Source organism: Anarhichas minor, unplaced genomic scaffold (assembly GCF_050575085.1).
Source record: "Anarhichas minor isolate MPS153535 unplaced genomic scaffold, ASM5057508v1 ptg000025l, whole genome shotgun sequence".
Classification (NCBI taxonomy): Eukaryota; Metazoa; Chordata; class Actinopteri; order Perciformes; family Anarhichadidae; genus Anarhichas; species Anarhichas minor.
Window position 1 is genome coordinate 10,087,918 of NW_027466471.1, and position 12,792 is coordinate 10,100,709.

At 40.7% G+C, this 12,792-nt stretch overlaps 1 protein-coding gene across 1 annotated transcript in view; it reads right to left on the reverse strand.

Moving 5' to 3' along the window:
- Window positions 1–12,792, reverse strand: part of LOC142957592 (netrin receptor UNC5C-like) — a 174,477-nt gene that overhangs the window by 68,434 nt on the left and 93,251 nt on the right. Inside the window, exon 3 of the mRNA XM_076099516.1 lies at window positions 2,336–2,479. Coding sequence (XP_075955631.1) covers window positions 2,336–2,479 — 144 coding nt within the window. The remainder of the gene's footprint in view (window positions 1–2,335; window positions 2,480–12,792) is intronic.

Consider the following 12,792-nt stretch of genomic DNA (forward strand, 5'->3'; position numbering starts at 1 on the left):
GTATACGCTGTGTGAAGAATGTTGAGAGTTGATTGGAAAAAGGAGGGAAATGATGCAAGATAGGTAACATACTAGTTTGCCGATTTAAGATTTAGTGTAGACCACTAGAACTTTAAAACTGGGCAACCCTTTAACAGTCCAAAGTAGGTAAATAAGATGTAAATATGTTCAGTAATTTTAGCAAAACATTTTTGTAGTTAGGGGTAGCAGGTGACTTATAGAACTATTCATGGTGTAAGTAATGTATGAATACATAAGACTGAGGCGCAGACACACACACACGCAAACACACACACACACACACACACACACACACACACATATACACCCAGCCATACATTCATACATCAGCTATACCTTTCTGGAAAGGTAAGCCAGTGAACAAGGTGGGCTTCACTTCTGAATATGTGTACATATCTGTGCTGCTGGTGTCTACATTCACGTGTTTACCTCAGAGAAACTCAGAAGCCTGTATACGTACGCTTGGCTGCATCTGTCTCTCAGCGTGTATCAGCCCCAACGTAAGCCAAAAACAGCACATTACAAAGCCTTCATTGCACCCGGAGGAGGGCCCATTCCATTCGCCAATGTTATTAGCGGAGCTTAGAAGGATATTTCTGACTGTGTCACTAACTCTCTGCTGACAGGCAGAAAAACATCCTCACATACCAGAGCAATGCAGAGAGTAGTGAGGCTCTGTTCTAAATCCAAATGGTCTTACAAGTCAAATAATTGAGAAACTGCCACACAACTGTAATTATGCATTGTATACTGTGTTAGCTCATTGTTCTATGAATGTACAAGTGTACATTTACTATATCTAAATGATCTGGTACAGGGTCAATTTAAATACAATGTAGTGGTCTACAGAATACATGCCCTGATCTAGTGTATACGCCTACCATAGGTTAGCTACACACTAGGCAATTTGTGATCTATAATTGTAATGTATGAAAAGTGAATTCATCTTCAGAATTATATATTTACTTTATTATTTCTTTCAGTGTTTTAAGTAGATTAGATACCTAAGCAAAATGTGAATTTTTTGTTAGCTTCCTTCAAAATGCAAATACGTCAAAGAAATAAATACGTATGTAAGTCAGAACGTCCACAAATAAATGAAGCATCCAAAACCTGCAAAAGTGAAAATGACAGCCAAATAAAATAGCCTGAATAAAAACCAAGGGTCAACATGATGGATTTCCTTCTGCAGCATGAACAAGACCAACCTGGGAAAACAAGATTTCCAGGTTGCGTGTCTGTTAGAACGATACTGTCTGTTAAAGTACTAAATATGGGGACGTGTGCAGTTTGTTGAGTGTCTGCTGAATGGACTCTGTCAAAGGCCCCCAGTTGTCCTTTTGAGTGTTCACTCAAGCAGAGCCACACTGTCAGTGTAAGCCACAGAGGTGGGGTCGATTTTGTTACTGGTATTTCTTTTTCTGCTTGACCCTTCTATAACCCGAGCACTCAAGATGAGTCCCAGTTGTCTTATATGGCTGAATTGACCAGAGCAATGACGCTTGGAAAACTACTGCTGTGGGTTCAATTCTCAGGCCAGTGAAAGGAGCTTTGAAGGGACAATCCATTCTGTTATATGAGGCTTACATTGAAAGAACAAACACGTTTTCTTTGGTGATTTCTATCAAACATCTCAACTCCCTTGTCACACGGTTGCTGCGAAGCCGTCAAGTGACGATCACTCAGAATAAGATTCAACCTTTTTCTTTTTCCCTGGACTGTTGTTTAGGTCCACAATCCAAAAATGATTTCCCGATGTGATCACTGTGTATGCAGTGGTACGCGGTACACTGTCTGCTATAGTGATATTGAGTGTGCCTGGGTTTAGTCTGGCCTGTGTTCTGTTGGTGACCTTATAGTCAGACTCCCAGTTGTCAAATTAAATTCTTCACCAGACCATAACAGGAAGCTACTGATGGTGAAGTTATAGAGCTAAGTCTCTGCCTAGAAAAAGCTATTTTGAAGGTTCTACCCGGCTACAAGTTTTTTCCTATGAGTCTTTCTCATTACAATGTTTACCTCATGGCAGTAATGTGCCTCTGCACATCAAAAGGATAGAGGTCTAAGTTATATTCCTAGAATTGTCATGAATAAGAGCTACAATTATCTCTCTATATTGACCTCTGTGCATGTACGATTGTCTGCTTGCGTGTTTTTTTGAAGGCTGTCTTTTAATTTTTGAAAAGAAAAAAAGATGCAGGTCTTTTATGGCATGTACAAATTGAACATATTAAAACGTATCTGTGAGTATAAGAACAATGACTCACCCATACTCTCCATGTTTACACATGCGTGCTTACAGTACTGTACTCACATGCGATGCGGACGTGTGCCTTGCGGCTTTTGGTGGTTCCAGCGGAGCTCCAGGCCACGCACTGGCACCAGTAATCTTCAGGACCAAACAGCTCCTCGACCTGCTGCCGTGTAATTTCTATACTGGCTTCTCTTACGACCAGACCTGCGGAAGAAACCAAAAGAACTGTTGAATCACTTGCCATATCAGTTGAGGTTTAGATTCAAGCTAGAGAAGACTGCCTGAAAAGTGAAATGAGTCACAAGTTCATGTTCTCACCAAGCCACTGATACTCAAGAGAAAGTAAACGTCTATTTAAGCTTATAATCTGATGTGGCTTTTATGTTAGCTTATTAAGAAGCAAAAGCAAAATTGGTGCACAGTAAATATCGGCCGAGGATATTCATACAATATGGGCTGCTTGTTTACAAAGCTAGATCATTCTACTGAGTATAAATCACTCTGGATTTAATGAAAACTTTGCAAGATTGTTCCTTTGCACTTCCCACTCCGCTCTCCTATTCCCTCTTTTCTCCGGTGTTTTGAAAGCAGCTCCATGTGAAGAATAAGTGTGAGGTTTGAATAGCTGCACCCAACTGATAGGATTGCAAGGGAGCACAGATAAAGGACTGCAGAGGAAAATAGGAAGTGAAGAGCGAGGGATTAACTCGGGATAACAATTTTGGAAACATAGGAAAGGGTCAGGTAGAACACAGGTGCAAGGGGAAAAAAGAGACATTGAGGAAATTGTGGAAATGCACGACAAAGAAAAGGAATAATGGATTTTAAAAAGTAGGAGGTGGAAACAAGCAGGGTCTGATGAAAATATAAAAGAGAGGGTTAAGCTCACAAACTATGAAGAAAGAGGAGAGGGAAATGAGAGAAACGGTAGACTGGTAGAAGTAATGAAGAATAACATGACAGAGGCACAGTGAGAGGAAGAGAGAGGATGACGGAATAAGAGGTGGGAGAGGGCAATGAAATGTGAAACCGAGAGGAAAAGGGGAAACAGATAAAAATGGGTTTAGGTAAAAGCATGTGGGGACTGGGGAGCAGACGGGCAAAAGGCTATGAAAAAAAGATCTTGCCAGTTTATTTCAGGTTCAGCAGTGTTGCAAAGACTCGAGCAAGAATCTCTATGGGGCTCCACAAATCTGACTTGGACCTATTACTTATGAAGACTCTCAGTAAGTTCCTGCCACCAGAGAAATTGAGAGACAGTTAAAGTAAGCACGCCAGCCTCAAGGCAAAAAGGACAGAGGGGAAGGCAAAAAGTGAAATCCAGTGAGCGGGACTGTGGCAGACCAATGGCCATTAATGGCCGGCAAGAGAATTAAAGAGAAGCCCAAGAGGGCAAAGAGTAAGAAAGGCATCCAAAGCCTTTATGGTAGCTATAGCTGTGAGATGGAGAGACATGGCTTTTGAGTTGATAAGAAGGCTAGATGAATATGGAAGGGGTGGAAAGTAAAAGAGGGAATTGAAGATATGGCAATTCAAATAACATTGATGGCACAGAGGGCAAAGAGGAAAGCTAGACAGAGAGTAAAAAGCTTGTGGAAGGTATTGCTGGCACAACAAGAGATACTAGCCAGTCAGGGGGAGAAAGCTAAAAGGGTAAAGAGCAAAGACAGTATAAAAAACTAGAGTGAATAGCACTGGAGCAAACTAGCAAACAGGGGAGGTTGTTATGGCTTCGCAGCTTAAAACAAAATGGGCAAGGGACACAGCAAGAGAGGTAGAGGCTAAGAAAATGGCAGATAAAGTGGCAATTATAACCAGCAAGCAACCCAGGACTAAAACTGAGATGAGTAGTAGGCAGTTGCAATGAGCAAAAGTCACAGCGTGTGGACAAAAAGGATGGGGAAGAGGTGGACACCAGTGGGCATACTACCGCCGAAGTAATGAGGGAAGTGAGGCAATTAAAGTGAATGGCTAAAATGAGCCAGAGAGCTAGTTATGGCAAATGGACTCAAAGAAATGAAAAGAAAAGTTGCAGGATGGTACCTGAATGGGACCCGGGGACGCAGTAAGAGCTAAGGAGCAAGCTAGTGCTGCAGACAAATTAAATGAAAAACATTTAACATTTACAGCATTTGCATCACTGATCATATGGCATATTAAGATCAAAAAGTATTAGCAGTAAAATAAATGCAATACTTTGTATTGGAATAAAAAGAGACTTGAAAGCAGCAAAGCTAAGAATCTGTACAAAATATAGAATTAATTAACAGTCAAAAACAAATGTACACTTTTCGTCATCATAAATAACTCGTGAAAAATCTGAAAATCTGAAATTTGAAAGTGCAGATGTTCGTCCTGCTTTGAGGAGGTACTGCAGCATGTGGATCGGTGGCTACACCTCAAGTATTGTGACTGAAAAGCTGCAGCTGCTTTGCCTTGCATAAGAGGAAGCTGAAAAAAAGCTGTGCCAGATCACTTTTACAGTAGCTTTGTGCTGCACTTATAAGCCTTCAGTAATATAGTCGAAGCTAAGACAAGTTTTACACCTCGCTCTTAAACTCAAAGTTTATTTAATCTTTTATTATAATGAGCTCATGATAACTCTGCACCCAACGCAATATTGAGCAATGTCGCTGATCACATTCTCTCATTTATAAACTCTATTATGCAAGCAAGTAATGGTATTTACAGTTTATCCTTACACATTCTGACCACAAACTTATGCAGTTCCTCCCTGTTTATAATTGTAGCATTATACTTTAAAAAGTTGGAGGACTGCAACATACAAGAGTTATTGATGTCAGCAGGTGAACAAGGGGTAAAGTGGGATGTGTGTTGCAAGGCATGTATTGAAAAGGGAAGATATTAGTTAGAGGACACAATAGAGCATAGAGAGTTACAGGGATATGAGAAAACAGACTGAAAGAAGGAAAACAAAACAAGAACAGGACATAGAGTGAATCACGGAGAGCCGAGTTTGTTTTACAGCGAGGGAAATCAATGACTGTAGTGATGAAATGCGTTGTTTCTCAGAGAGGCTGAAGTCAAAAAGACACACTACACACTGCTGGCTTAGTGGAAAAGAACGGAGGAGCTGTCAAATGATTCAAAATGCACTGAGGTAATCCTTTAACTGTCAGGTTCAGACACCTGACCAGTGATCAGTAACTATTGTCTCAACATCCTGCTTAGTCTAGAAAAAAAACTGGATAACACAGCTAGAGTTCTTTATGCGAGAAAAACCTGATTTGTTGGCCATGTACAGTATACGTGTAACTGGGTTTCTAAGGGGTTGCGTGCATGTGCTAAGACTTCCATCAAGGAAGTATGTTTGTGAAAAGCAGTGCAAAGAGATGACGTCTAACTAAAGCTGAAACTGAAATAAAACTTTTTTAATTCAGGCACATTTGCTGTGTAAGAGTCAATGACCGAGTCAGTCCCAATGCTCAAACCAAATACAAAGGAAAACCAAAACCTATGACCGTTGACATTTTTGGTATAACATTCCATTCCATTACCGCTTATCCTATTCAGGGTCGCGGGGCGCTGGACAGGCCAGTTTATCGCAGGGCACATATCGAGACAGACAAACATTCACACCTACGGGCAATTTTGAGTCTTCAAATAACCTAAGCTGCATGTGGAGATCCCGGAGGAACCCACGCTGCTACGGGGAGAACGTGCAAACTCCACACAGAAGGACCACTCGGGGATCGGGCCCCTCTTGCTGTGAGGTGACAGTGCTAGCCACTACACCACCGTGCAGCCCTTGGTATAACATATTACATTTAATGTTGAAAGTTATTGATGCAACAAAAACGTATCTGCCCTTGTGGAGATATACATTGGTTTTGAGTTCCACTGTGTTTTTATAAAGAAACGGCATCAAATGGTTAAATATAACATTTGCTTTTACAGTGTCATCTGTGTGTTTTCATGTCAGCTGGGGATTAAAAGCAAGTGTGACAAGTCAAGCCAAGAAAATGTAAGAAAAGTATGCAAAACTTTTCACAAATTTACACCGATCTACATACTCCATGATTCCCTTGTTTTCTTTCAGAGTCATATCAATACAAGAATGTCAAACAAACAAACAAACAAACGAAAAAGTGTGAATAGACTTAAAGAAGATAAAGATAGATGCCACTTGATCTGGAGTTGTGCTGTTGAAGCCAATAAAGCCCCAGTTGTTCCCATTGTTTGCTAATACAAACTCACAAAGCTAGTGTTGCTGAGCAGAGATCGACTGAATTACCTGAGGCTTAAAAAGTCCCAGATCATTCGGTGTCTTATTTTGTGTAGATACAGTGCTTAGAGCATTCATATCATTCTCTTAAGAGAAGACAAGCGTGGAATTGTGGGTCTCTGTAGCATGACAGTGCTTCACATCAACAAAACCACTGCTGTCAGCTGAGGGAGGTGAGGGGAAAGAAGAAGATGAAAAATGGAAGACGAGTATCAAGACGAGTGGATACTGTCACAAACATTTCTATCAATCCAAAAACTGCACACAACCTCCGAATACTTCTCTTCGTCCTTAAGTGACAATTCGTATAACAAAGTTTACTTATCAGCTGGGGAGTAAAAGTACAAGTGTGGACGAATGTGCTTTGTCAGGTCTGGACTTTTTTATCTGACAAATGGGGACTAAGGGAGCGAACATGCACAACAAATACTGATTTGAACAGGTTGCAGAGTAGAGATATGCAAATCATGTTCTCCCTCTGTGGGTTTGCATCGCAGTTTGTCATACTATGCATGTTTACAAGAAATTACCTTTTACTAAATGTGATGCAAGGATTTAAGCAGTGTTTTTTACTGCAAATATATACCATAGGTAACCCTAAAAAAAAGTTTAAACAGAAAGAGGTGGACATTAACTTTGCAGATAAGTGGTGTTTCATTTAGTTTGCTATAACTTCATTGTCTACATCAATGATCTACAATTAACCTAATTGGTGAACATTCATCCTATCCAATAGGAATCAATGGCTAAAACTGAAAAAAGACCCAGATTATAAAAGAAAACACAAAATGTTCCCTTAAACGCAGCGCACAGAGCAAGTTTGGAGCATTTTGTTTTCAATGGCTAAACTGTGTTTGTTGTCAGAGCACAACTTATTAAAGTGATTTGTGAGCAACAGCTTAGATACAGGAGTCTTTCATGTTATTAAATCTGGAGAAATGTTGGAGGAGAAAACAGATGCTGATAAGCAGCTTTTCCATGGACGTGGTAAGAAAAGCAGAAAAACATGTTTTCTAGAAATGGATTTACAAAAAGCAGCAATTAATGGGCTTGTTGAAATCAACTGGATTTGTTCTTAATTAAAAACATTTGAAAACATATCTTTGTGTTTTTTATACATGCCAATTAATTGCACCATCTCATTAAACATTTTCATAATCGGACAATGCAACGGGAAGAAATACTCTGGTGGCCTTGTTCTCAATTAAAAGCCAAAAGATGTGTTTCCTGCCATTTCAATATTTCCCTAGCTGTTAAACCCACTCAGTTTGATGGTCGACACTCTGTCGCTTTTCCTTTTTTCCATTTCCCTCTGTCTCACCATCTCCCACTGTGTTTTGACAGAAATACATAGATGAAGAAAACAGACAAAAACAGTAATGACACCAACAAAAGTGCAAAGGCTTGATTTCTTTGAATCAGATAAACCAGACATGGAACGAAAAAGCTATAGAGAAATACATATGAAAGAAAGCCAGTGAGTCAGAGACAGACACGAAAACAGAGATGGGGAGGGTTTAAGGCTAAATGGTTTAGAAAAGGAAAGAGATAAGGGAACAGGGGGAGAAGCACTCAAAAGCTTTGTGGTGTTTAATGTGATCAGCGACAGGTCAAACAGACAGGCCTTTAGGGAAAAGAAACAGAGGATACAGGAAAAAGTCAACGCTAGCTATTATTAATTCATCAGAGCCACAGAGGGAGAAAGTCTGACAAAAGACAAAGGCGGGAGGTCAGAATAGATACGTCCAGGGGATGGACAAAATAACAAAAACAGCACTGCAACAGATACTCCATCTGTGCAGTGCATATTGTTCCGTTTTCGTTGAAACAGAGCCATTGAATTATCTCCATGCTTTCTCTCCTGTGTGTAAGTGAGTAAGATACATCAAGATTCAAAAGTTTGGGTCTCTGCTTTCACAAACATCTGCTGTGCTGAAGTGTTTGTGAGCAGCTCGCTGCATGCCGACCAGCTCCAGGGATGTTGTTCAGTAAGTGACCCGGTGCTATGACCTACCACCTGCGGAGGAGCTGCAAGTGAAAACACAATTTCCCTACAGGGAGTAATTCAGGCTTTGTAGCTTCACCACAATGCTTATATAGTGACTGCTGCTGCCTTACCACAGCCACTACTTCAAAAATCAGCGAATGTGTTAAATGACAAATATATTTCACTCAAAAAAAAATGTACATGGATGTATGCCATTTTTGAAGTATTTGTGTAAAAATTGAAAGTATACAATGCTGTTTTTAAATAAAAATGAGCCTGAATAATTCATAAATCTTAGTAGTGACATGCAGCTCAAATGCTTATAGATGCGATTGTGCATACTTACAAGAAAAGGGAAAGAAGGGAAAAATGGAGGAATTTCTCAAGAAACATTATCAATGTAGATGCTTCCATACGGGGGGGGGGGGGGGGGGGGGGGGGGTGAGACGTCACTGAATGGTTTGATAAGTATGAAAATGATGTGAATCATGAACTATGACCTTCATAGTCACCACAAAGATGTCACAAAGATATTTTGGACTACTGAAATACAGAGTTGGTGCGGATGCTCGGTCGGCCATGTTTTTTCAGTTTGCGAAAATGTCTTAATTTCCGAAGTATTTATGGCGAATCAGTCCCACTTCAGGGTGTCTAGAACTAGACAGCTTTATGCAACAAATGTAGACATCTATCTGAAGTAGATCGAAGCTAAAGTCACAATCTATCTATTGTGACACCGGCGCAGGACACACAGTATGCAAGCACAATATTGATCTAATGTAATATGATAAATAAAAACCACACAGTCCAACAGCAGAGTCAGACATTTAGAGATGCACAGCCAGTGCTCAAGATCCGAGTACATGGCATGTTACATTACCTGAGAGCCCACTATTAATGATTACGTAATTATTGCAGGAAAAGAGAGTAAAAGATGGAGACAGAAAAGGAGACAAACAATTGAAAGAGTAAAATGACAACAGGATGAGAGGCATTGTGGGAAAAGGGAGTGTGCAAGGGTTGACTGAGTTCTTCGCCTACGGAGGGAAATCATCCAGGACATTGACAGCACAGACTCACCGGTCCTTGACCAATGGAAGACACTCAACGCAGACAGTAGCGTGTGTAGACATGCATGTGTGTCTATGTGTATGCTCTCGTAATGGCTCCCACAGTGACATTGATTGATCATCACAGACTCTCCTGGTCCATGTTTATGTGTGTGTGTGTGTGTCTACGTGTATGTGTGTGTGTGTGTGTGTGTGCAGTGATACTGTACATGTGAGTGTCAGTGAGCGTACACATGTGTGTCCTCCAGTGGCCCTAAAGAAGCAATGAACCAGGACATTCCAGGACATGAGAAAAAGTCCACTTCAAATAAACACAAACAGTCACACAAACAAACAAAACTGCATTTTTAGATACAAACACACACACATACACACAAACACACACGCACACAATTTTCCGCACAAAAAAATCTTTCACAGACACAGCAAAGACATACAATTGGCCAATAAACACAGTTGTAAATACCTACAAAATAGATACAGACACACACACAGAGCTCTCTCGCAGATCAGGAGTCACTGAAACAGAAGCTAATTGACCTCCTTTATGAATCTTGGTGCTTTTTAATAATTGAAATCGAACAATCTCAGTATAAGAGAAGGAGAGATGGATAGAAAGAGACAGAGGAAGGGAGCACAATAAATGAGAGGATGAAAAAGGTGAGAGAGCTTCAGCTCGGAGAGAGGGTAGAGGAGAGTGGAAGTGATGCCAGAGAGAGGGAGAGAGTAGAGAAGAGAAACATTAGGAGGAAGAGAAAGGAGGAGAGCTGAAGGTAAAGACGAGAGGAAATCAATACGAGTGAGATGGCAGCAAAGGAGGGAAAGAGGTCACAAATCACCCAAGCCAATACTGTGTGTGCCAATAATGTATGTGTGTGCATGTGTCACGGGTCAGTGCTAGCAGACTAATAACCATTCACACTTTGGCTAATGGAGACAAAGTAAGTAACCTAGTACACAATATGTCATTAGCACTCTTCAAGGCTAATGGAGATCTACTGGGGTCGTACGCACTTTGCTTAGGCAAACACTGGAAATGCCCTTCACAATAAGATATGCAATCGAGACAAATTATTCTGGTTCTCACCTTAAATCACATTAATTCAGAAGATATGGTAAGCATGTTTAAGCAACCGTCACTGCTAATAATGCCACTGTATTAAAGTGCTTCTCTAGAGGAGGGCAGGTTGCCTTTTGTTGTTTTGTTTTAAGTACTTTATTAAAAGTTCCCTTTCCTTCTTTGGCTGAGGTGCAGGGAGGAGCCCGCTGGGGTCTCCACGCCAGCAGGTCGAGATAGCCATGTTTGTCAAGGATACTGTGACAGGCAATGGAGGTGTTTAGGGAATCTAGCCTGTTGGAAGCTGACCTCAGTAACCCCCCTAGGCCATCCTGCCACACCCTCCCCCACCTTTGCTTGTGACCTTCACCTGGCTCACCAGTCCTCCAGATGAGGCTCAGTTGAATACAAGTAATTTATTGAGCTGTCATGAGGCTCACATGTAGCTACCCTTTCCATCCATTAAACAGAAAACAAGATGTTCATAACATCCCTAATTTAAGTGACAGCCCTACATCCCATCAACTTTGACTTCAAATTACAAGCAAAAGGCGTTCTTCATGTCCTAGCATGAAGAGCAACAAATAATGTAAATGATAGCTTGTTCCTGCAAGTGTCTCATTAATCCTTTCTAGCATGCACAATACTCGGACGTAGTGACTACTAAATGAAATGGAGCCATTGATAATGTTAATATAAAATCTTGTGAGACGTTATTGTTCGTTTTCGTGCTTTTCCCATGAATGTCCAGCAACACGAGCGATCACTGAGCCTGGGCAAGCCCCTGCAGCAAAACTACTTGGTTAGGTTTGGGATAAAATAACTACGGAAAGGACGTTACCTTAGTACAGAAATGACGTGCCAATTACACACACAGGATGCAAAAAAAGATCTTCTGGGTAAAAGTCCCGACCTCATCCCTACACAGCTTTTGTAACTCTTTATACTACATAAGCTGTCCTGGCTCACAATTACATACACATTGATTACATGGGTTGTTTACAAATTATAGTGCATTACTTTTAAGCTTCATAAAACGTGTTAGTTTTGTGTCACATGATACAAAAAAAGAAACATTGTCCTTTCAGTTTTGCCCCTTCCACAATGTTACTTTCATTGCACCTTCTTTAATCCATCCTTGCTATCATCTTTTCTTTCCTTTTACATCGTGTGCCGAGAAAAAAAAAATGTGTTTCCATCATTCGGTTTGAAAAACCTTATGAATGTATTTTGGTGCAAGGCATCACACACACACACACACACACACACACACACACAACTTTCAGACTTGTTTCATCCAAGTTCTAGCTTTTGTATGTACATTTTTACTTTCCTTTTCTTTTGCCTTCATCCACAGGTTCAAACAGACAATGTTCCAAGCTGAATTTCCTTTTGTTGATAAAAACAAATGATGAGATGATATGAGAAACTTGGGGAGAAAGAGAGAGAGTGGGAGTGAGCGAGAAAGAGAAAGAGAACAGCACAGCAGGATTCCTATCATCTTTCTCCTCAGCGTGACTCCCTGATATCAGTTGGCCTTTCCAGCCCTCTCAAAGGCACCCTCCATCGGCATCCCTCCATCATCCCCTACTTCTGTCCACTGCTTTCTTCAAGCTCAGGTTTTATCTACCTCTGCTCTCTCCGATTTCAGTCGGTGGAAATTAGAGTAGAGTACAAAACAGCATGGAGCAAAGAGAAAGGAAGAGAAGGAGAAGGGAAAAAGGAGAGGAAGAGGATTGGACCGAGAGGGAGGGGGGGAGTGAGCTAGAAGACAGAGATAATAAAAGCAGTATGGGGGCCATGGCTTCTAGCTGTTTCTGTGAAACAGCAGGAAACAAAGAAGAGAAAACAGCTTACGGAGTTTAGGTTTTCACACAGATAAACAGATAAACAGTGCGCACACACACTGTGCATTTACCAGGCACAGACCTACACCAGCTTTCTATGTTGCATAATATATATCTAGTATTCATAATCTCTTCATCACATTGTTCAAAGGTGACCTAAATGCTTTGCATGAGAGCAAACGGGAATGTCGGTGGTCTCATTTAAATAGGATATAAATAGGATTTGTTGTTGGGTTTTTCTTTGTTATTGTTCACTGCATGACTATTTGTTAAGCTCTGAAAAAACATATCTAAACAGTACATTTGCAGC